The sequence below is a fragment of the Chelon labrosus genome (genome assembly GCF_963514085.1).
Source record: "Chelon labrosus genome assembly, chromosome: 6".
Lineage (NCBI taxonomy): Eukaryota > Metazoa > Chordata > Actinopteri > Mugiliformes > Mugilidae > Chelon > Chelon labrosus.
This window is the reverse complement of record NC_140342.1, coordinates 10,204,932-10,227,585: the sequence shown is the minus strand read 5'-3', so window position 1 is coordinate 10,227,585 and position 22,654 is coordinate 10,204,932. Positions and strand designations below refer to the sequence as shown.

At 41.5% G+C, this 22,654-nt stretch overlaps 1 protein-coding gene across 1 annotated transcript in view; it reads right to left on the bottom strand.

Moving 5' to 3' along the window:
• The window catches only part of pde4ca (phosphodiesterase 4C, cAMP-specific a), a 49,521-nt gene extending 26,869 nt beyond the window's left edge, over positions 1 to 22,652 (bottom strand). Inside the window, exons 1-2 of the mRNA XM_084547133.1 lie at positions 22,211 to 22,652; positions 20,483 to 20,736 (exon numbers count right to left, since the gene is read on the bottom strand). Of these exons, the coding sequence (XP_084403259.1) occupies positions 20,483 to 20,736; positions 22,211 to 22,252 (296 nt within the window). The 5' untranslated portion in view covers positions 22,253 to 22,652. The remainder of the gene's footprint in view (positions 1 to 20,482; positions 20,737 to 22,210) is intronic.
• Between the last annotated feature and the right edge of the window lie 2 nt (positions 22,653 to 22,654).

Genomic DNA, 22,654 nt, shown 5'->3' with positions numbered 1-22,654 from the left:
TCCCTTTGGCCACAGTACCATTATCCTTTCCAGATGGAGTGCGTATTCATATGTCTCTGTGTGCGTCTGTGTGTGTGGCAGATAGGTCTTGTCTGTGTTAGGTAAAGAGATTGATGACAGGATGAGTATGATAAGGTATTACAGTAAGCTCTTGGGACACAGCTTGCTGAGAACGAAGAACATGAACACACACACACACACACACAAGCACGCACACACACACACACACACACACACCTACTTGTATACATAATGATCTCACGCACATGGCTTAGGTACGAGCATGAAGGTCACCCATGGCCAGGGGCAGTGTATTTTTGAAGACCAGAAATGTGAAAAGTACATATGAAACCATAGCTGTTCGACCTTCTGCAAGTTCCATATGAAGACTTAAACGGAAATATTTGACAAGGGATCAGGCAAATGAGACAGGCACCATGAATCTAGAGTCCCGGAATCTTCACAGAGACGGATAAAGCCGGGACGCCAATTTTTAGACCAAAGAGGAAGAGTTTTGAAAGATTTCATTAAAATTAGTGATGTGTGACAAAATGCCCCTTTGAGTTGGAAGTGGGGGACTGGCCGTAACGGAGGTCCTCTTTTAAATCCCGTTCAGTGTCGAATACCAATTTTCCCATATGAATAATTTTTTAAGCCCTCCCCCAAAGCAGCCGACTGTCCAGCGAATAGGTTGGCAACCCTAACCAAGCAGGCATGTCAAGATAGGGATTTTTCTCAATGCAGACGTGATCAAAAGAACATCCAAAAAAGTCTAAGCAATTAATCAAAGACCGTGATTATTTTCTCAGCTTCGGTTGTTAGCATATTCAGTTAAATTTTATTTATATAGTGTCAATTTTCAACATTTCAAATTATCTGTTTTACAGAAGCCAGAGTCCAAAATCCGTAGAGCAAGGACAAGACGGCAAGGAAAAACTCCCTTTTAACATGACGAAACCTTGAGCAGAACCCAGCTCATATGGGGAGGGGGGGGGGGACCCCTCCGCTATCTGCGCCGGCAGATAGAGAGACAGAAAAAGAAGGAAAATGGAAGGGAGAAGAAGAAAGCAGCAGAAGGAATGAGATGAATTCGCACATACATCTGGATAAAGCATACACGCAGCATAAACATGATTCAAACAAAAAAGTACGGATAAAACCGGCATTCAAAATATTAACTGTAGAAACACTTAGAGGGTCTACAGTATGCCAGTAAAGATACTATTATAAAATAAACAAGACCACAGGGGCGTAGGACTATGTCAGTAGTTATATCCAGCTAACAATGTTACCTGTGCTATTTCCAAAACCAATGAGGACAACTACCTGATTACATAAATTAGTCCTGTTCACAACAAGAATATACACCGTGTCCTAGATCCCTATGTGTGGAAGCTGTCATGCTATGTTCACAACACCACAACGTAACACAACGCCCAAGCGTGACCAGCTCCATTATGAGCAAGTCAAAGTTGGAGAGCTGAACAGGTGAAACAAACACACATGGTTGGAACGGAGTGACAGAAAACAGTTGCTTAAATCTGCAGCACGTAATGTCTGCCATGCAGCAACAAGTGTAGGACGTTAGTTTGTAGCTTTGTATCGCTGGCTTTTGTTGTGTGAACACACCATTAGAGTTCATGCTAGCGTTAGCAGCTCTGACGTTCACCTTACTGTACCGAATTTTTACACTTCAGCAATCCCATCCATGCTATGATTCAAGTTAACTCTAGCTCAGTTAGCGCTATGGCCAAATGTTAAATCAAAGTCATATTACATTTGTTTTCTTTTCAGTAAAATTAGAGTATAATTACAACAACTTTCATAATCTCCTTTTACAACCCACTATTACAAGATAGTCATTTAAAAAAAAAAAATAACTGGGACACATGAAAAAGTCACCAAGAACAGTATCTTCAACCAGTTCATCCACAATGTGATAACGTACTTGCTAGCATCTGGAATCAACTTGCAGTTTAGCACAATTGCTGGCTACGAATCAGAACATGTTTTGTCTGTCTCTATCGTCTAAAACGAAAAAGTCATTATTTTAAAGTGCAACCATTCTGAGCAGAAAATGTGCCGCCGCCTTCACTGTTATGTGACCTGCAGGAATGGAAAGCTTGACAGGCATAGCAGGGCTTGACGAATAGTCAATTGCTATCCAGCTAGTACTTCCACACAAAACACTTTTCCATAAATGGAGTTGCACTCTGAGCTGCATTCTGCAGAATGATGTGGATCAATGAAATTGGCAAATCAATCGATAGCATCGCCTCATCGCCATGGGTTTCACAAACGTTAGGCAAAGAGACAATAGGTGAGAATAGAAAAGAACATAGTAATAGAGCTAAGGTTCAATAGGTAATAGGTCTTTAATAGCCAGATCTCTTTCTAGACGTCAGGGAGTTTCAAATGCATCACAAGACGACCTGTCCATTAGACAGTCCACAAATAAAAGTTCTTGTGACTGCATGTAAAAAATGTTTTTCATACGGTATGGTTTCATTTTTAAACTTCACATTTACATAGTTTGAGACATAGAATACAGACTAATTATAACTGCGGTGCTCGCCCCACCAAAGCATTTAATATAATCCTGTACCATAAAAAAAAGTTTTCTGTGTCTGTGGTGGTCAAGAAAAACATCTATTCAAGGAAATCTGAAGAGGTACTCACAAAAAAGGCCAATCATGACCACAAACTGAACAGACGAATAATACTGCTGTATAATATGGCTTTTGGCAGACTGGATTAGGAACAGTAATCGTATATTAATCCAATTGACTATGGTGAATTTGACGAAGATAGCCAAACCTGAAAGACAAAATGCTTTGACTATGCAGTCTATCAGTTTGTTTCTTTTCCTGGCATTGTATTCACTTATCTTTTTTAAATCTTTGCTATTTAAATATCAACATGCTATCTAACTTTGGCCTTGTAAAATGGATGAAATGATCCCCAGCGTGATGAACAGTGTCCAGACATGGATGAGGGAGCGATATGAATTAAGCTTGACAGCAGCCTGCACTTTTGACACTTTTCGTGACACGAAAACTGTTTTCATGTGTGGTTCGAAGAATTGTAAGAGCTTAAAAAACACGGTTCAAGAGCATTATTCTTTGTTATAAAGCGTGGACATGCACACAAGCACTTATCAATACACTCACACACACACTCATTGTTTGGCAGTATACCAGAGGATTTCACAGTGTTCCATGTGTCTGCGTCACCGTGGTGGAAGAGCGAGGATGTTTGAAGGGAGACAGACGTTAAATGTTTGGTTCTGCTCAGTGTCATCGCATATCATCTTAAGACAGTCGGGCTTCCGAGCGCTGGACTGCAACAATGCCACATCTCTAAAACTAATAAAACAGCGAAGCATAAGAAATTCTGGCTGACCCCTCAGTTGTGGGTTTAATAGTCCATTATTTTGTAAAGGGGCCTCATGACATCATATGTTGGCTACATGAAGGCATGGTTAGCATTCCTGGGTATCAAGCTGTTTTGAAGTCATCCTGAAGTGCTGTCTGTCAGAGTGGTTTGCTGTCAGTGAATAAACTGTCTCTTTGTGGTTTGTTTGTAAAACTAGCTGGCACTGATTACTTTCCACTATCTTGTTGTGTCCTGACAACCAATTAATGTTCCAATCTTAATACCAGATAATACGAGAAAATTAACTATTGCCGTAATCTGGAGACATTTTCGAAAAACCACATTATTAAATGTTCTCATGTGGGCCAAACCTGTCTGCTGTCCAAAACAATGCCACATCAGGAAAATTATATTAAATAAAGACAGACTCATTCAAAATATTAAATAACTAAAGTTATCATTAAATACCTAAAGTGCAGTGTGAGTTGAAGGCAAGCTGAAGGAACCACGTTTCTCAAAGCTCATCCTGCCATGCTTACAAGACAGTTACAAATAGTTTCTTCTAGACCTTGTATTACAGAAGTATGCCGTTATTAGCAGTGGTGTGTAGTAGCCGATCCACATACTAAAACAGCAGCAGACGGATACGCAAACACTCTAACATACACTTCAGTCTGCCACATCTGTAACAGGATCTCACATAAATGATTGTTTCTTTAAAAAGCAAAAAAAACTGACTCATTTCGTCACCAACAACTGTGACGTAGGAATACACAATATCTACAAAAGAAATACTTTAAATACAGCCTGTGGAGTGCTATATAGCTTCTAATCCACCCAGCAACTGTTGGTGTGAAGTGGTGACATCAAACTAAAGGTGATTACAACAGAGAAAACATGAGAAATAAAATTACACAGCTAATTTCTCCTAATAGTAGAACCTCTCAAGAATCTCATCTGAGAGTATGTATATGTATCAAAGAAGCAGCACCAGGTGTCAGCCGGTGGCTGTTGCTTGTGGCCTATATTTAACTCTCGGATTCTCTGTGATGTCGACGTCATGTTACATCGTGTACTGTAGTAAAGGCTAGTGTGTCGTCTCATGATTCATTAGGCTGCCATCTGCTAGCATGACGGCGGGGTTTGGGGCTAGTCTGAGTTAGGGACTGGGTGGATGACAGACTTGTGCGCACACACGCAAAATGCACGCAGTTGCAGTCATACGCACACAGACAGAACCCGGAAAGGGAATACATGTGTAAGGTGAATGCTCATAAATGTACAAGTATGTATGGAGACACACTCAAAGCACATATTAATTGCACACAGCCAGGCCACTCATACATCACTGTTGTGTATATAGGAGAAATTATAGCAGCCACATCACAATCTTATTCAACAACGAAAAAAAGTGACATTGAATGTTAAGCATAAATAAAACCAGTATATTTATGTCCCACACACCTAAAAAATATTAAAGTCTAAATCCTGCTGTCATGCAATGAAAAATTACAGATACGCCTGAAAGGAATTTTATGTACCCATTTGTTATTTTACAAGACACTTAATCTAGTTGGAAAATAAAAGAAGAAAAAAACATCCATTAGTTCTCACCACTTCATCCCATAGAGGGTAACGGGGGAATGGAGACAGTTGGCTTTGGGTCAGAGGCAATAAAAAAACTGGCTCTTGGATTAGTTTTCCGAAATTCATTGTCTGCAATTAAAAATAATTTGCGACGTGCCAGTAATATGACTGCATATAGTGTTGCCTCAAGTGGCCGATGCATACAATCCAGGAAATTAGCAGTTCAGTAAAGAGTTTCAAGACTGAGGATCACTGATTTTATATAAGACGGCTTTAGCAGCAATTTAAAACACCCTCTATAGTAAAACCTGCAAAATGGGAAGAATGAATAAAGAATAACCCTTAGGAATATTCAAGTGGATAGACGAGTTAAAAGGTGCCACATATACAGATCACATATAAGTAGCGGTAGTGGAATTAGAATAAGGTGAAAGGAATGACAATATTTGGTGAATGAACAGAAGTAAAGAGTTAAGAGTTACAGCACTAAAGAGTACAAATAAATTGGAAGCTACTGTGCCTTTAAAAACGTAAATAATCATTAATTCCGTCACATAAAATAATGTAAATGCACACTTTGACATTTTGACCAAATTATTTCAAACATATAATCTCACACTATAACAACACCCCCCAAGGAAATAAAAGTCTAATTAGTGAAACAAGACAAGAGCATAAAAACATTATAATCAACCGAATCATCACCAGCTCCAAATCGTGTTCGGTCTGCAGGAGGTCACTGCACTCTAATAGCATCTGAGCATATCTTAGTCGGTTTCCCCCTCTAGTGGCTGTAGTATGTTCATCCTGATGCAGCTACAGAGCTGACATCCTGAACTCATGTCGGAAACATAAGAGACGACATTTTTAAATGTCTATTTTCATCAACAGTTAAAAAAACACCTACGTTGTATTTGAACCAAATATCTTTTTGGAGATTGAAGCCTGATTTTAACTATGACTAAACAATAGTTTAAACTATTATTTTTAATTGCTGCTACGGTCTCTCTGTACATTGGGATGAAGAAAGGGCGTCTTTTCCGTGATCTCACGTGGTGAATGACAGGGAATACAGCAGAGAATTTCAGTAGTGTTAGCGCTGTCCCAGGCCTGCTGCTCAAGAATCGATGAGGCTCTGGAGGCGATTGGGGAAATCAGTCATGCTGAAAATATGGAGTACAGCAGTGACGCACACAGCAGCCCGCCCGCCACAGCCTCACACAGGCCCTATTGACTAATCCGTGTGTGTGTTTTTTGGGGGGGGGTGGAGGGCCATAGGAAGCTATATTAGGACCTCTGACATTGACACTGTTGCCCTTTGGTTGCATGGCCTCACTTGACACTTTCCTTTTTTTCGTTTTCATCATTATTCTTTCGGTCACAATCACTTTCCGCTTCTCTTGTGTTTTTGCACACAGAATGCCCTTTCACGCCAACCCCTCCGTTTCAGTCTAACCCTCCACTTCTCATCATTATCTCTGTGCTAAAAGCAGCGCTATCTCAACCCTAGTCCCCCATATCACTTCTTCACCACCCTCTCATCTGAGCCTTTCCCCCGTTTGTCTCAATTATCTCTTTTTCCAGTCGTTGCGTCTCTCTCGCTCTCGCTCTCCTCTTGAGTTAAACGGTATCTTCTCAAACTGTCGCTGCAGCAGCAGCTATCTTTTCACGATAGCGTCTGAGAGGGCTGTGTTGTTTAAATGCATCACACTGCCAGGGGAGCCATAAAAAAAGTGTTTCTGTTTTTGCTGAGAGCGTTACAATGAGTGGAGGGGGTGTAGGATAGAATGAATAGTGTCCTGGTACTGCTAGTACAAGTGAGGATAAGAGCTGTCGCTATTGTGATGGACACATTCGGATGACAAAGACTGCCTTGTCTCTCTGTGTGTGTGTGTGTGTGTGTGCGCATGTGTGTGTCTTGCATGAGGGCAGACGACATTACTTTTCCAAAAAAACTGAACTTTTGCCTAAACTGATATATATATGTATACACTATATTACCAAAAGTATTCGCTCACCCATTCAAATGATCAGAATCAGGTGTTCTAATCACTTGGCCTGGCCCCAGGTGTATAAATTCAAGCACTCAGGCATGCAGACTGTGAAACAAGACATTTGTGAAAGAATGGGCCGCTCTCAGGAGCTCAGTGAATTCCAGCGTGGAACTGTCATAGGATGCCACTTGTGCAACAAATCCAGTCGTGAAATTTCCTCGCTCCTAAATATTCCACAGTCAACTGTCAGCTCTATTATAACAAAATGGAAGCGTTTGGGAAAAACAGCAACTCAGCCACGAAGTGGTAGGCCACGTAAAGTGACGGAGAGGGGTCAGCGGATGCTGAAGCGCATAGTGCAAAGAGGTCGCCGACTTTCTGCACAGTCAATTGCTACAGAGCTACAAACTTCATGTGACCTTCAGATTAGCCCAAGTACAGTACGCAGAGAGCTTCATGGAATGGGTTTCCATGGCCGAGCAGCTGCAGCCAAGCCACACATCACCAAGTGCAATGCAAGGCGTCGGATGCAATGGTGTAAAGCACGCCGCCACTGGCCTCTAGAGCAGTGGAGACGCGTTCTCTGGAGTGATGAATCACGCTTTACCATCTGGCAATCTGATGGACGAGTCTGGGTTTGGAGGTTGCCAGGAGAACGGTACATTTCAGATTGCATTGTGCCAACTGTGAAATTTGGTGGAGGAGGAATTATGGTATGGGGTTGTTTTTCAGGAGCTGGGCTTGGCCCCTTAGTTCCAGTGAAAGGAACATTGAATGCTTCAGGATACCAAAACATTTTGGACAATTCCATGCTCCCAACCTTGTGGGAACAGTTTGGAGCGGGCCCCTTCCTCTTCCAACATGACTGTGCACCAGTGCACAAAGCAAGGTCCATAAAGACGTGGATGACAGAGTCTGGTGTGGATGAACTTGACTGGCCTGCACAGAGTCCTGACCTGAACCCGATAGAACACCTTTGGGATGAATTCGAGCGGAGACTGAGAGCCAGGCCTTCTCGACCAACATCAGTGTGTGACCTCACCAATGCGCTTTTGGAAGAATGGTCAAAAATTCCTATAAACACTCTCCTCAACCTTGTGGACAGTCTTCCCAGAAGAGTTGAAGCTGTAATAGCTGCAAAAGGTGGACCGACATCATATTGAATTCTATGAGTTAGGAATGGGATGGCACTTCAGTTCATAGAATGAGTAAAGGCAGGTGAGCGAATACTTTTGGTAATATAGTGTATATACTACTACTGCTGTCACAATGCTTCGTCAGTGCTATCTTACAATAAATAAAGCATCATCTTTACAGCGCTTTCCTTTGATCTAAAACTCCAAACAGTGGCTCCACTTCAGTCTTGTGTTTTATTTTTTTTTTCCAGCCAGGAAGCTCGATGTACAAATCAGGTAATAAGAGAATAGAGACTTGTTCTGTTCCCTTTTGCACTTTGGTATTTCTGGCTGTGGTCTAAAATCTCCTGCTTTGATCTCCTCATATGATCCAAACAGGCTCACGGCTGGAGGAGTTCGGATGACACTCGCGAGGCACATGCCTTATGCCCAGAGTTCAGAATAGTTTGCCACACCACACGTTGCAGTGAAAAAAAAATCTTGCAACAAGTCAGATTTTTTTTTTCCTTTCGGTGCAAGGGAGAAGAAGAAGGTTATTCTTTACGGGTCTGTGCGACATTTAGAGCTTATTTTACCGATTCGTCTCAATTTGTGGGGAGACCCTTCACATTACAAATAAAGTCATACAGGCCTCCGAGTTCCTGTGTGTGTATATTTGTGTGTTGCATCTATGTTTCTATGTGTCTATGTGTGTATTTCATGTACTGGGTCTGTTTTTAACATCTGTAAAGTTACATACGTGCCCTGCAGGGATCTCATAATAGCTGTAGCAGATTTTGTGTTTTCGTTTTCTGACTCCAAGCTGGTGATTGCACAGCCGTGTCATGTTACAGCTACAATTACGCCAATCAGCGTGATCAGCGTGAAGACAATGGACCATGCCAGAGTCATTTATCTCCTGGAAGTGAGTTCATCTCGCACATTATTTTATTCCTTCCTGTTTTGTTCCCTAAAATAACAGAAATGAAATCTACCACACCTGCTGCTCTCAAGTACATTTTCCAGAGCATGCCAATATTTCATCAGTGCTCTTATGAAACACAAACGTTCTAGACCACATGATGATCATACTTTGCCTAGCACAGACTACGCAGCTTGGCTCGGGTCCATAAACCCCGAGAGGGACATCAGTGGATCGATTCACAGTGCCACCCAAGGCCACAGCACCCAACAGCAACACCCACCGGCCTCAGCCCGGCACACTTCCAGTCACTTGTGCTGGTTGTTTAGGGAATTACACAGGGTTAAGTGTTAAGTTAAGCATTTACAACAGTACTTAGGTATCGATTATGTGTTTTATAAAGAAGGTATTTGTTTGAGGTGAGTTGCAGATTGCTATTATAAATATTTTTTTTATATTTTGAATAATCTAAATCACATTCTCAGACTGGAATTTGAAACACCATGGCCACAAAACAGAACAACAGATACACACCAGCACATCACTTAAACACTGGGACAGAGAGGCAGCCTTAAATAATTCCCCATCAATTATATTACACACACTCTAAAAGGTGCAGAAGCAAGTGAAATCAGCTTGCCAATAATTCCTGCACATCCGCAAACACGTGTCTTCCGTTGCCTTAGCCGTCCATCAGCAACAGTAATCACAATGAGAAAACTCTTGACGCACAACCAGATACGTACCCAATGCACGAGTGCCTGCGGGTGGAGAAGTTGCCGTGCGTCTTCCTTGAAAAGCGAGAGTCTTTGTTCATCATTTTATCGGCAGGTTTGAAAAGAGTCGGGTTGAGTTCAGAGAATTGTCAAAAAAGCAGCTTCGGGCAGCAAAGGATAAAGAAAGTGAACTTCTGCGCTGTGACCAAAACCCCCATGTTCTCATGTATCAGAAAGAGAAGCTGTCCGAGTTTCTTTACGTTGTCTGTGGCAGCGAGTTATGGCGGCAGGAGACAGGTTCCTTCGGCAGGATGTTGCAGGAAAAACAGACCCAAGGATGACAAATGCAAAACAGCATCAAGATGCAAAACAGCAAAAGGCAAGAGCCTCATCAGCTGCCCCTAGAGCAAGAGTGAAAGTAAACGCGTGGAGTAAGTCAGGGCTGCCGAGCGTCCTTCTGTGTTTTTTAGATAAAACTTAATAGGTAGAAGTGGTTCATTTCCAGTTCAGTGCAGAATCAATGAACCAAAGAGCCTCAAACTGGAAATTCAATTTGCACTTCAGTTTTTAGTCCAGGCAGTTTGGAGGATATGTCCGTTTGTTTTTGTGGAAAAGTAGAAATAAGACTTCAGGTTCAGATCAGCATGTGTATGTGTATGTGTATGCGTGTATATGTGTGTGTGCGTGGGTGTGAACAGCCTAAAAAGGCAAAGAGTCTTGGCTGTTAAAGACCTATCATAGAGTGAGTTAGCATATCGCCTCACTGACAGAGAAAATATGAGGCCGATCACATTAAGAGAAATTGAGGATGGTGTCAGCTGTCAGTGCTCATCTGGGACTAATTCCTCACTCGTTCTCCTTTCAGCTCACCACAGACGTGCCAAGATAAACGCTTCTCTTGGGTGTTTTTTTTTCTCTTCTACCCGTACTCCTAAATGGGAAACAGCGAGCTTGAATTCTTCCAAACACAAACTGACAAAACTGAATTCCTCAGTCATGTGCCGCCAGGTATTTTCTGTCTTTAAAAATCAGGTCCAGCAACCTTGACTCAAAGCTGTCCGTGTGAGCATAGGTTTGCCTCTGTGATACTGCACCACCAAAAGACTGAGCAGAGTTATTCTTAGTGGGAAAAATGAGCTGGAAAGAGTGTTACAATCCCATCAGATGCTCCCTGGAGTGGGCTGTCCCATGTAGTCCCTGTCAGTGGGCCATAACAGACTTCTGCTCTCTCTTCTCTTCTCTCCTGAGAGTGGTGGGACCAAACTCAGGCTTAAAACAACAAACAACAACACTATCTCCCCTGAGAGTGAGAGACAGAGAGAGAGAGAGAGAGAGAGAGAGAGAGAGAGAGAGATTGTGGAGGGACAGAGAAGGGGTGGGGTGCTGGGTGGTGGAGAGAGCGGGAGAGAGAAAAAGAGAGTACAGGGAATGACAGTCATCGCATGAGAAAGGGAACTAGTGTTAACAGTAGTATACATGGAACAAGAAGAAAAAATGTTACACCGTGCCATATCAGAGAATTATACGCACGGGGGAATTCTTTTTTTCTAGTAGTGTGCATAGTTTTTCTTTTTCGTGTAAACCGATCCGCCTCCGTGCCTCCAGCAACAATAATGTGCTCATCAGTCAATATTTCAATAGCGAATGTGCACGCTTTTTAAAGGAGATTCAATCTTTCCTTTTTTTTTTTTTTTTATTACTGAGTTCTGTCCTCATGCCATGGTACAATCCATCGGATTCACACAATATCCTCTGTAGTGTTAAACAAATATTTGGTACAATCAAATACGGGACCGTGTAAGATTTTTTTGTAATTTGTCGATGGAGCCGTTACAGTGGGTTTAGGGATATTACAGTCCATGATATCCATGAAGTTCAGTGGTCCGTGTTGAAGCGGGGCCTAAGTAGTATTAATTTACTCATTCTACTGTGAAACATAACTACGGCAATATACCTGTTTTACAGCAAGCATTTTGACTTGTCCCAGTGGGGAAAGCAATGGTGCCCCAGTCAGCCTCCCCTAAATGTAAAGCAGCATCATGAATACACCTGTTTTCCGTACTCTAATGAGACAAGATGTCTGCCGTTAAAAAAGGCCCATCAGCAACGAAGAACTTCGTCAGAGTGACGGTGTAAAGATGACAAACAACGTGCCTTATCAGAGAAAACTTTGTATGGTGTTTAAAAGCATAAAGAGCCACATGTAATACTGTTCATCTGTGGGTTCTGTTAATGTGTAACCGGAAAATTCACGTCATATTATTTGATGGAAACTTGTAATCTCACGGGACATAGGCTTCACAGATGAATTATTTTGGGTTGACAAATTAAACAAACAGAGCTGTCAAACCGTCTCTGCTCTTTGTACTTCTCATTTCTGCCACGTTATTCTGTCAAAGGTATGAAAGGCAAAATAAAAACGCAGCTAAAGTCACTGATCTGGTAGCAATAGCTTTCAACAGGATCAGGCCACAATAACCTTGTAAACCATTTTTAATCTTCCTAAAATATTTGAGTCCCCACAGAGTGTCTTTCCTCCGCTCTGACCCATCACAGAAACAGAAAATGCTTCCTGCTATTTCACATCATAGCAGCCTCTAGTGGAAGACGAGAGAAGTGAATGTCAGTCTCGACAGAGGATGTAGAAGTGTCATAAAAATAACCGTTTTGTGCACAACAGCTTAAACGTAATTAACCTGTGTGGCAATGGAACTGCTGATCTGAGGTTATTGCTTCGGGCATTCACAGCATGAATTTAGTTCACTAAAGTAGAGCTGGGCAACATGTGATTTTCTACACAGGAATTCTGTACAATATACATATTATATATACAGATACGTATTTCAAAAGAGTCTACGATTATAATTCATTTTCAATATAATTAAAATGACACCTCTGTTTTATCAACCTATTAGCCAGTCTTAACTGTTTTTCATCAAATCTGACACACATGCCTGAGCTGGCTCGCAAAAACAATTTTGATTTAACATTTTTTTTTCACCGAAATATCCATTTGACGTGGTGTCTCTGGAGTGGAAAAAGAGGCTTAATCAACTTAGACACTTAGTGAAAATAACTTTGCGGGTATGTTCTATATTTGAGCTGCCTGCGACATTTATTTTCCGCTGGACCCCCGGTTTGTTTAATTCCTCCTCCTTGCCAGTCATCCTGCAATAACTCATCTCCATCCATTTATTTCCTCTCCGACATTATGGGACACTGCACATACCCTGAGAGGGAAACTTCCTCAATGGCCTGACCTCAGAGCTGTGTAATATAAAAGCTGACATGTTGAATATCTATGCTCTCCTGCAAGGATCTGACATTCCAGATTGAACTTTGAAATCCCCTTAACTGGACTCTTGCCCTCTAACATTTAGATTTTCAGCAGACACACTGAAATAAATGAAACAGTTCGGCTGAAGAGTTACAGTAAACCCAGGAAAAGAGATCCAAGACCATTAAACGCGATGTGTTTATAACGGTGAATGAACTTGTAAACACTTTTCAGGCTTTCCACAAGACACTGGCTTCTTTAGGAATGTTTAATACTCAGTTCTTGCCAATAAAAGTAAGGCAGGGTTTTTACTGTACCTAGCTAGAGGTTCAGTTTCATTTCACTGAGGTGGGTGTGATCTAACATATAATCAAGAAGTTGGAGACACCGTGTTACAACCTAGATTTGCATAGCGCCTGCATCTCAGTGTGTATATGCCATGGGTAAACACCGACGAAGTAACAGGAGGCATGTGCGTAAGAATTGGTTTTTACAGTACTTACAGTACAATTTTCCACAACGGGCTCTTCTTTTGAAAGAAACCTACAGGCGTATATAAACCAACAGGGAACTACACTGTCTGCGCAAAGCAGGAAGAAAACAAATGTCTCTCTGTTTGTACAACCATCTGCACATATGTTTATGGACTTTTTTAATTTTCTTCTCTCAAGAACCTAAGGCCAAATATATTTTATTTGATCATACGACTCAATGTCTTAACATTGTTAACCAAGTAAATGTAAATTTGCATTGGTATCATAAGCCCAGAATGATGCAATAATGACCCATAAAACTAAAGCTATCAACAGGCATCAGAGCAGAGCAGGCTGATAACGAGACCACTTTACAAACAAGTTATGGCCACTATAACAGACGAGTACATTCAAAGTGTTTACGGCGCAGCAGGAAATATCCAGGTGTGTATCATTGCCCTGCGTCTATTGAAAAAGAATATATCACTGCTATCACTGACAGATCAAAGTACTTGTTAGCAAGTAAGTGGAACAACAAACTGCAGATCTGGTGACAGAAGGGATAGCGCTAAGCTGTGTTTACTGAGACGATGCCACTCAGTTGGAAAACAAAAGGTAGACAAAGACTGTGAGAAACGCCTCTAGGAAATTAGGCACTAAAACCGACTACAGGCTTGGAACACCAATTTTTCAAAATAGACTTGTAGTTACTAGAAGTACCCTGTAAAGGCAGGTACTGCAGGGTATCATGCTCAATAAGTATCTGTTCAGTCATTTATAGGAGAAGAAACAGCACACCATTTAAGTTGGCTGAATTTCCTCAAAACAAAAGCAGCTGATTTTATTTTGGTAGTGCACAACGCACATGACTGAAATGCACATCTTGTGGTTAGTATCTATTTCTTAACATAAGCTTTAGGGCTTTCATTTTTGTAGTGTCGATGACTGCTGCCTGCACAAAAATAAACCAAAAATACATCAACATTTGCAGCCGAGTGGAGTAACCTAGAGCCTTGAGAACCATATTCTACAGATCAACTGAAACATTAAAGCACTACAAACACACACAATAAAAAGACGACTGAGAGAACTGACTTTTAGACGCTTACCAGTCAAAGAAATCTGACTGTCAAGAACTGGAGGTGTTGCTGCATAACACTCGCAAAACCAATACTCATAATACTACATAACAAACCCACTTGAGGTTTGCACGTTATTTATAAGTTCTACAATATGTTTTGTAGTAGTTTTGACAAAATGTTTGTATTTAATATAATGGCAAAAGAATTTTAGTTAGCATACTGAGGCGGTTTTGAAGCTAATCCGCTAGCAATGTTATCTCCATCTGCCATTTTCAACCTGCCCAGAACAGGTGCAAAAGCAAGAGGTCTGGATGAGAGTAATGTGATGCAATCAATAAAGCTCAAAGCGCTGTGATCTTCGGCCTGGAACTATAGACTCTACCTGGGCGTGTGGGCCAGGGTGAAGCGACGCCTCTGAAGGTTGATGCTGCGGTTCATCATAAGCTTTCTGAAGAGCAGCGGGGAGTTGCGAGGAGATCCACGTGGGGAATCCTTGGGTGAGACCTTTGGGGATCCTGCCGCTGAACCACTTCTGGACCTGGGCATGAGCTGGATCAAGGGCAGCCGTGCCCGCATTTGTTCCTGGGGCGTCTCACCAACTTCAGACTGCTCTTCTTCGGAGCTCTCAGAGCACAAGTCACTCATGGTGAACAGATGATGGTCAGTGGACAGGTAGATGCTCCCTTTGCTCGTTCTGCCTTTGGCAAGTGAGGAGGCTTTTTATCAGTTTCTCTCTTGTTTGTGACGTGGTTGTGTGTCTGAATTTTCCAACTCCAGGTGCAGCTAGTGTCTCAAGTCCAGTCCTTGCTTTTTTGTATTTAAACAAAACCTAGGCCAGCTCATGATAACTCCAAAACTACCGATGCTCTCAAATAAACTGCTTTAAAATCCAAAAACAACAAACAATGCCCTTCTACGGGTTTCTCAGTCTTCATTTAAAATCATCAGATCATCTTCGTTCTTGTCTGTCTTGTCTCTTCCTGAAAACCACGTTGACTGCCGTGCAGAGCAATAGACTCAAACATTAGCGTTGATGTACTCTCCCTGCCTCCATCCCTCCCCCAGGCTTTGTTTACATTACTGCTAGGCCTTCCCTCTTTCCAACTAAATATGGACGTCTGATTTACAGGGAGGGGAAGCATGACAGATCACCTCCTTCTGCTTCTCTCTCCCTCTTTCTAACCCTCTGCCTCCCCCCTTCCCTCACTCGTAATCTTAAGGAACATATTGTTCATCAACTTCAAACTGTGCTGCATAATTACTTCCTCTCCAAGTTCCTCCAACGTATAAACATTAGGCTGCCGTCTGGCTCGGCCTTCCAGCTCACCTTCCTTTCTCTCACTCCAGCTGCAGCTTTCACCTTTTTTTAAAAAAATTTTTTTTTACGCTCAATCCGGCTTTGCATATTCAGGCTTTTCCTCCTGTCCCTGAGGTGCTGTTTGTTGTGAAGACGCCTATTTCCTCAGAGGCAGCTTCTTTGCTTTTCACATGCTCTGAGCACACCAGGAAGAGTCACATGAAGGGCCTCTGACTATAAAAAGCAGAGGTAGATAAAAGCTATAGAGAGCATGGGTGCTGTCACGATGGCGCTCTCTATCTGTGACCAGAGGCAACATCATCTTCACCCCGAGCCCAGTGTCTTTGTTTATCACCAGAGAGTGAGAAAAGGTCCTCCTGTGATCAAGGACTCACAGCTGAACACCGGTGCTGTCTGGAGTAACGGCAATAACCTAGGGAGCTGGAACATCTGACACAGGACTGAACCTATGACCAACAGCTGGTAGTGAGAGCCGGACAGACATATAATGTGGTTGAAAAGCTTGTTATGGATTGTACACCCACAGCTTCAGTTATGTATGACTTCAGTGTGACAGCTCTGTACTTTCAGACAGGGTAATTAGTTGTCATACAAATGTAAACTTGTTATTGTAGGCTCAAATACATGTTTACTTTGTTCTTTCAAGAGGAACATCCCAACTCATCCCTTACACGACACCTGACAGGTGTCAACATTACTGGGTTGAGCAGTTCAACGCCTCTAAAATGCATTGTGTCTGTAATGGTCATTGACATAAAATCTGCTCTTAGTGTCCGTATGAACAAAAGTGCAGAACTAAGTGCGCAGGAAAAATGTCACTTTAGGGAGATGTATCTTCTTTGAGCCGATCGCTCGGTTGTAGTTCAGTCTCAGTTCTCTTTTTCTGGTACTTGTTGTCAGCTCTGTACACTACCTGTCCAGCACCATAGTTAGCACCTAGCTAGTGAACATAGTATAGCATTTATCATCTAAAGACAGAGACAAATGTTTCTCAGGAGCTGGTGAAAACCAAATCAGATATAAAAGGTTACACAAATATGTTTAAATGAATGCAAATGTTGCTGTATCTTCACTACGTAACTTAAAAGCTGAGTATGAAGCAGTTTAACTTATGCCAGGCCCAGTCAATAATTTTAAAGACTTGAATTTCTGATAGCTCTAATTCCCGGGCAGCTAAGATGCCCTCTGTCTTAGCTTCATCGCATCTGATGATAATTCTGGTCCCAAACCTATCCCAGCCCCGAAGCTCATCATCCTTCCAGTCATGTGGACGCCAGAAGCAGAGGTGAAGGCTGCCCAGTCTCCAGTTAGATTCAGGGAGGCCAGAACAGAACATTCCTGTGGTGGTACTCCTGCAGGTCCTGAAGTGGGGCTGCTCAAGTTCATTAAGGCATAGTTCTAATGGTTTGGCATCCATTCATATGTTACAAGATATTCCACGGAATAAGACGGCATCATTAATACGTGGCTTCATCAAGTGGGTTGCTATTAAAACTCTAAATTAGTATTAATGTCAACCTAATGTGGGTTTGCAAGTTTTGAAAACTGGCAGGTGGTCAGGACTTTGGTCAAAAAGACACTGAGATATCCATGAGACCACTTCTCTGATGACTGACGAGGGACTATGTCCCCACACTCCTCTGGGAAACCCTGTTCATATTTTGTGACGTCTTTAATCCATCTCCTGAGATTTTCCGGAAGGTTCAATCCGCAGCAAAAGAGAACAAACAAGGGCTCACAGACAACATCATGCTGAGTCACTGGCTCCAACCAGTCCATATGGAGTTCCCATCTGGTGCGGGTGGAGTATGCTCCCATCCCTTGTCCTCCATAAAGGACGTCATAATTCCAGGTTTTTAAACCAAAGCTGTTCTCTGATCAGAAATCTGGGGAGCAATCCCAGCAAGAAGTGTGTGAGTCAGACACCTGCAGAAAGGCTCACGCCAGACTAATGTGTAAACCATTCATTTTTTCCCAGGCGGAAAACGCACTCCTCTTAAGATGAGGAGAGAGAAACATCTTGGTTCGCGAGAACTGGACACAGATGTGTTCAAATGTAAATTTTGCAAGGGCGAGTTATGAGAAGGTAGTTCTTCTGTATACGTATGGAACATTCTGGATGAGGAACTCATCAGGAAGGTCAAACGCCTGTGTCTTGACCAAATCCTCCGGAAGATATCCTGTGCCACACCGATTCCAACTGTAATCCTTCCTCTGAATGAGTTTCTTTATTATCTACGAGCTCAGAAGCTTTTCTTGGCTGCTTCAAACGTTTCTCCACCATATTTTCAGTTGTAACAAACTAAGCAAACCAACATTGCTGGCTGACATATAAGATAAAGCTCCATATCCAAAAAAAAAAAAAAAAAAGCAGGAATCTGGTCGTTAATAGACACTAGTCATACGAGATTCTGATGAGCAACACCCACAGATGTTCCTATTTAAACCCCAACTCCCCATCAGTCTCTTAGAAGTAGAAGCTACTTGGATGATTGGCAAAACGCCTTCAACAAATTGTACTAGTTCAGTTGCCCTTGTTTTCAGCTTTTTGTTGGGGGGGGGGGGGGGGGCTATATGATACCTATATGTCATACCTGGATGACTAAGAATCTTCACAGATGTATTACCAAAGCTTCAGCTCAAGAATGTCACCACAGACACCAGACTTAAAACTCTAATATACATCAAAATACAGTGAGATTTACTTGGTGCTGATCAGCGTGATTAGTATTGCCTGAACTTGTTTGTCAAGGACTTGACTGTAACGGATGTTCATTTATACTGTTTGTCAAAGCAGCCCTGGCCTTCAACTTTAAAGGACCTGCATGTACAATTCAGTGGCATCTAGTGGTGAGGCTGCAGAATGCAACCGACTAAATATCGCATCATACATCACACATACAGTACAAAAAAACCCGGATACTAAAACAAGCTCTGTGGTACATGACCTGAAAAGCTCATTGTAAGCTTGTGAACCAATAATTTGTAGTTTATAAACAAACAAAAACATAAATACTATATTCCATTTCTGCCATTAGTGCCTCTTAATTTCTACTACCTGTGCTATACGTAAAAATTGGATTCAATTTTCCAACCATGTGTGGCATTGCCAGGTTTAAACGTCCTGTGCCTTTAATGCTTCTCCATAAACAATTTATCTGGCACCCTGTCAAAACTGCACTACCAACTTGTAAACAGGAGAGCACATGGCCCACAGAAGGAATACAATGAAACACTTTTAGTCCTTCAATGTCCCAGTCATCTTGGCTATAGCAGCATTGCGTTATACCTGCTGACGTATAAACATGTATAAAATAAACAAAACCTAATGATCACAGTACATGGACTTATTTTCCACCTGTATCGCTTTGACCCTGGCACACTGAATGTGTGATGAATCTGAATGCCGCTGTGTTTGACTCACATGTTGACAAAAAAGCAATCACTGACACCCATTAAACTACACTATGTATTGATATGTAAATAGCTTCCTAGTTTTTTATTACAGATTAAAACATCCAAATGAAGTTGTGTTAGGCCCCGTTTTTATCATAAAGCGCTATCAGACACCTCTGACGTCCACTACAGCTACCTACGTAATCAAACAAGTCAGTCTGCATTTCTTCAACACTTGAAAAGAGAAAGGTAATGGGTACACACAGTCTAGAAAGGGAAAAAAAAAAGCTACAGATCAATTTTGAACAGCAGTTTGAATGTTGTTGTGGAAATAATCATGAGAGCCCCGTTTGTCTGATCTTTTATAGTGTTAATTGTTCAGCAGTGTGGCAGAGGAGAGAGCGATGCCTTGAGCAGGAGACTTTGCTGAATCATATGCTCGAAAGGCAGATTTTTACCTAAATTAAGCAGCTGGATAACAAGAAAATGAAAAAACCAGCTGAACACTCCAGATTTTACAGAGGAGCTGGAAGAAAGGACTGAATAGTTATCTTGTTTATTGCGTATTGATGTGTGTGGACTTACAAGACCCCAACATGCTGACGTCACAGGGGTTGGTTATTGGTTAAGACCTTGTAATTTAGATCACTAATCATAAAAAGGTGTCCAAAGGTTTGGAGAAAAAGGCCATGTGTTTTACTAATACTAGATAGGTATATTAGTACAAATCCTGCACAGAATCTTAGCTCCATGAAGGTTATGGTATTCAACATTAGTTTTAATAACAAAGATGATGATTTGAACTGTGTTTTCATTTTGGAGGCCGTGGTAGTACTACTGAATTGTATTGCAGTGTACAGACACTTGTTTTTTATTATTTTGACAATGGCATTTTAGTCAGAGGGCTAAAATGGGCTAAATAAACACTTCAGGGTCTAATTCAATCCAGTTTAACAACACCACAGACGACATCCTCGATCGTACAGTTTACCACCTTTCCTACCCTTTTTCAACATAAACTGAAGATTATTTATTATGAGATTCATGAATGGGATTTAGTCCAGGACCAGTGTACCTAATATATAAAAACAATCCTGGTGTTATTAAGATTATTATTCCTGCACACTCTTTTAAAGTGGCCATTACTAGGTCCAATTGCGTCGCTTAAGTAAGTCCAAAGATTTGGCAACAAATATATAACAGATCACACATGTATCACCAACTCACAAGACTTTGGAGATGCAGCTGGTCAGAGTCCCCAGGCTCCTGGATGGTTTGAAGATGCCGACTCTGGGGTCGTGTAGAGGGCTGGGTGGGGCACTAGACAGGGGGCAATCTTCGGGTTTGTCCTGTGTGGAGGGTCTGCAGGAAAGCCTGGGCAGCTGCAGGTTCCCTGAGAAGACCCTCTTCACAGTCCATCGGGCGTCAGGTTCCTGGAGAGTCTCAGCACAAGGGGCCTGCTCCGAGGAGTCCCACTGTCTCTGGGCGGCAGAAAAAAAGAGCAGTTAATACAACATTTCAGCCGTTTGATCCGGTCAGTTTGATTAGTTTACAAGATCATACGCGTCTAATCATGAAGCTAAAGAATGACAAGTGAAATCTAGACGCTCCATTAACAGTGAACTACAGACTACACACAGAAAAGTTGAGTTTCATTTCACATTGTCTTCACATCTTTGGAGGTTTGGCTTGTACTGCACGTGTATAATAGGAGATTACTTTTAGGAACTGGTTTCTCAACTTCGGACAGAGTTTATTTTAAGAAGTCACCCTGCATTCCCTCCGTATCCTTTGAACTGGAAATGTCAAGCGTCGGTTAATCTTTAATATTGCAATGAAGACGATATACAGACGCTGTTGAACCTCACTGGTGGTAACGACATTAACTGTTATGCGTCACAACATTCTGCAGCTGGGAGCCCATGAAATAAAACATTAACATAGCTCACCACAGTTCAAAAGAATTTGGTACTTGATCAAGTAATGTGCAGCTTGCTGCCAGATTTAAATGGTATTTCCAGAGGTAATCTTTGATGCATTATACGGAGAAAAAAAAAAAAAAAAGTCTGTTGAGATAATTTACTTTTAAAAACTATTCAGTTTATATTTTTAAGAAATTAAAGACAAATAACAGTTGAGTATATAGAATGACCATTAAGTAATAATATAGAACTGCCAGTGTCATATTTCTTTATTCGAATAACTCTTGAATAGATTGTAGATAAAATGAAATATAAAGGTAAGCTGCAGACAGGGCTGGTTTTGTGATGTTGTTGATAATGTGATGAGCATCGCTAAAGCCCACTTGGACGTTATTTTTGGAACGTTTATCTGATTTCAAGTCCTGAGACCGACACACTATTACCTTGGACACAACAGACGGTTCTTACATAGAGACAGTGTTTTGGATTTAGCTCTCAGGGCATCTCTCTTTCAGCGTCAGTGTTGGGGGGAAACAGATAAGAGTCCTTGTTTTCTGCCGCATCCCGTGACCCTATCTCTCCATCTGCTTGGGAGTTTCACCTTTCCATAAACAATTGTCAAAACACTCCAGAGTTTTGTTGCTGATCACTTTGGACCAAGACAGAGAACGCTGCGATCATTTCCTATATCATGAACTGGATTAATAACAAAACTTGCTGACTCATGTATTGGCTTTTTTCCCAGTGGCATTACTCTACATTATTACTACAGTTGTTTACTCTAATATGAGTCCATTAATGTTCTGTACAACTGCTTGTCAGTGCCAAAAAGCACATAACCATGCACAAGAGTATATATACACATCAATTCAAATAGAACACACAAGTAACTAACTATATTGTTTTTGCTTTAATGGCCAATTTGAAAGCAATTCACTTTTTGTGAGTTTAGACAGAAAAAAATAAATATTGTGCTAGGCCACAAATTATACTGACATTTTCTATTTGTTATAGTTCAGTTAATGACCCTTACCTCTGTGAAGTTGAAAAATTTTGATGAATTATTTCTCCTCATACTTACAGCTACTGTACCATGGGAACGAGACAACTGGGAAGGAAATACCAAAGAGGAGGCTACAGGAACCACATTTAAGATCAGATATGAAGTTGTCCGTGGCACCAATACTTCCTTGGGCTGTCATTCAGTAAGTACCAACTATTTCCCCGCCTCTTCAAAAAAAACCCTCAGCTGTCACTATTTAATGATAAACACAACACACTTTAAGCACTGTTTGTGGTTCACGTCTTGACTTGACACTGACACGTTTTTTTGAAATGTTACCGCATTCAACCACAAAGCAGCAAAGGCTTTATAAAATGTAGAGAATTAAGTCAGTCGAGCCAGAAACATAAAGCATATGGAGCCTGTCGCGATGGAGGTGGTGGAGCCGCCGCCTGCATGACAGGCCATTATTCA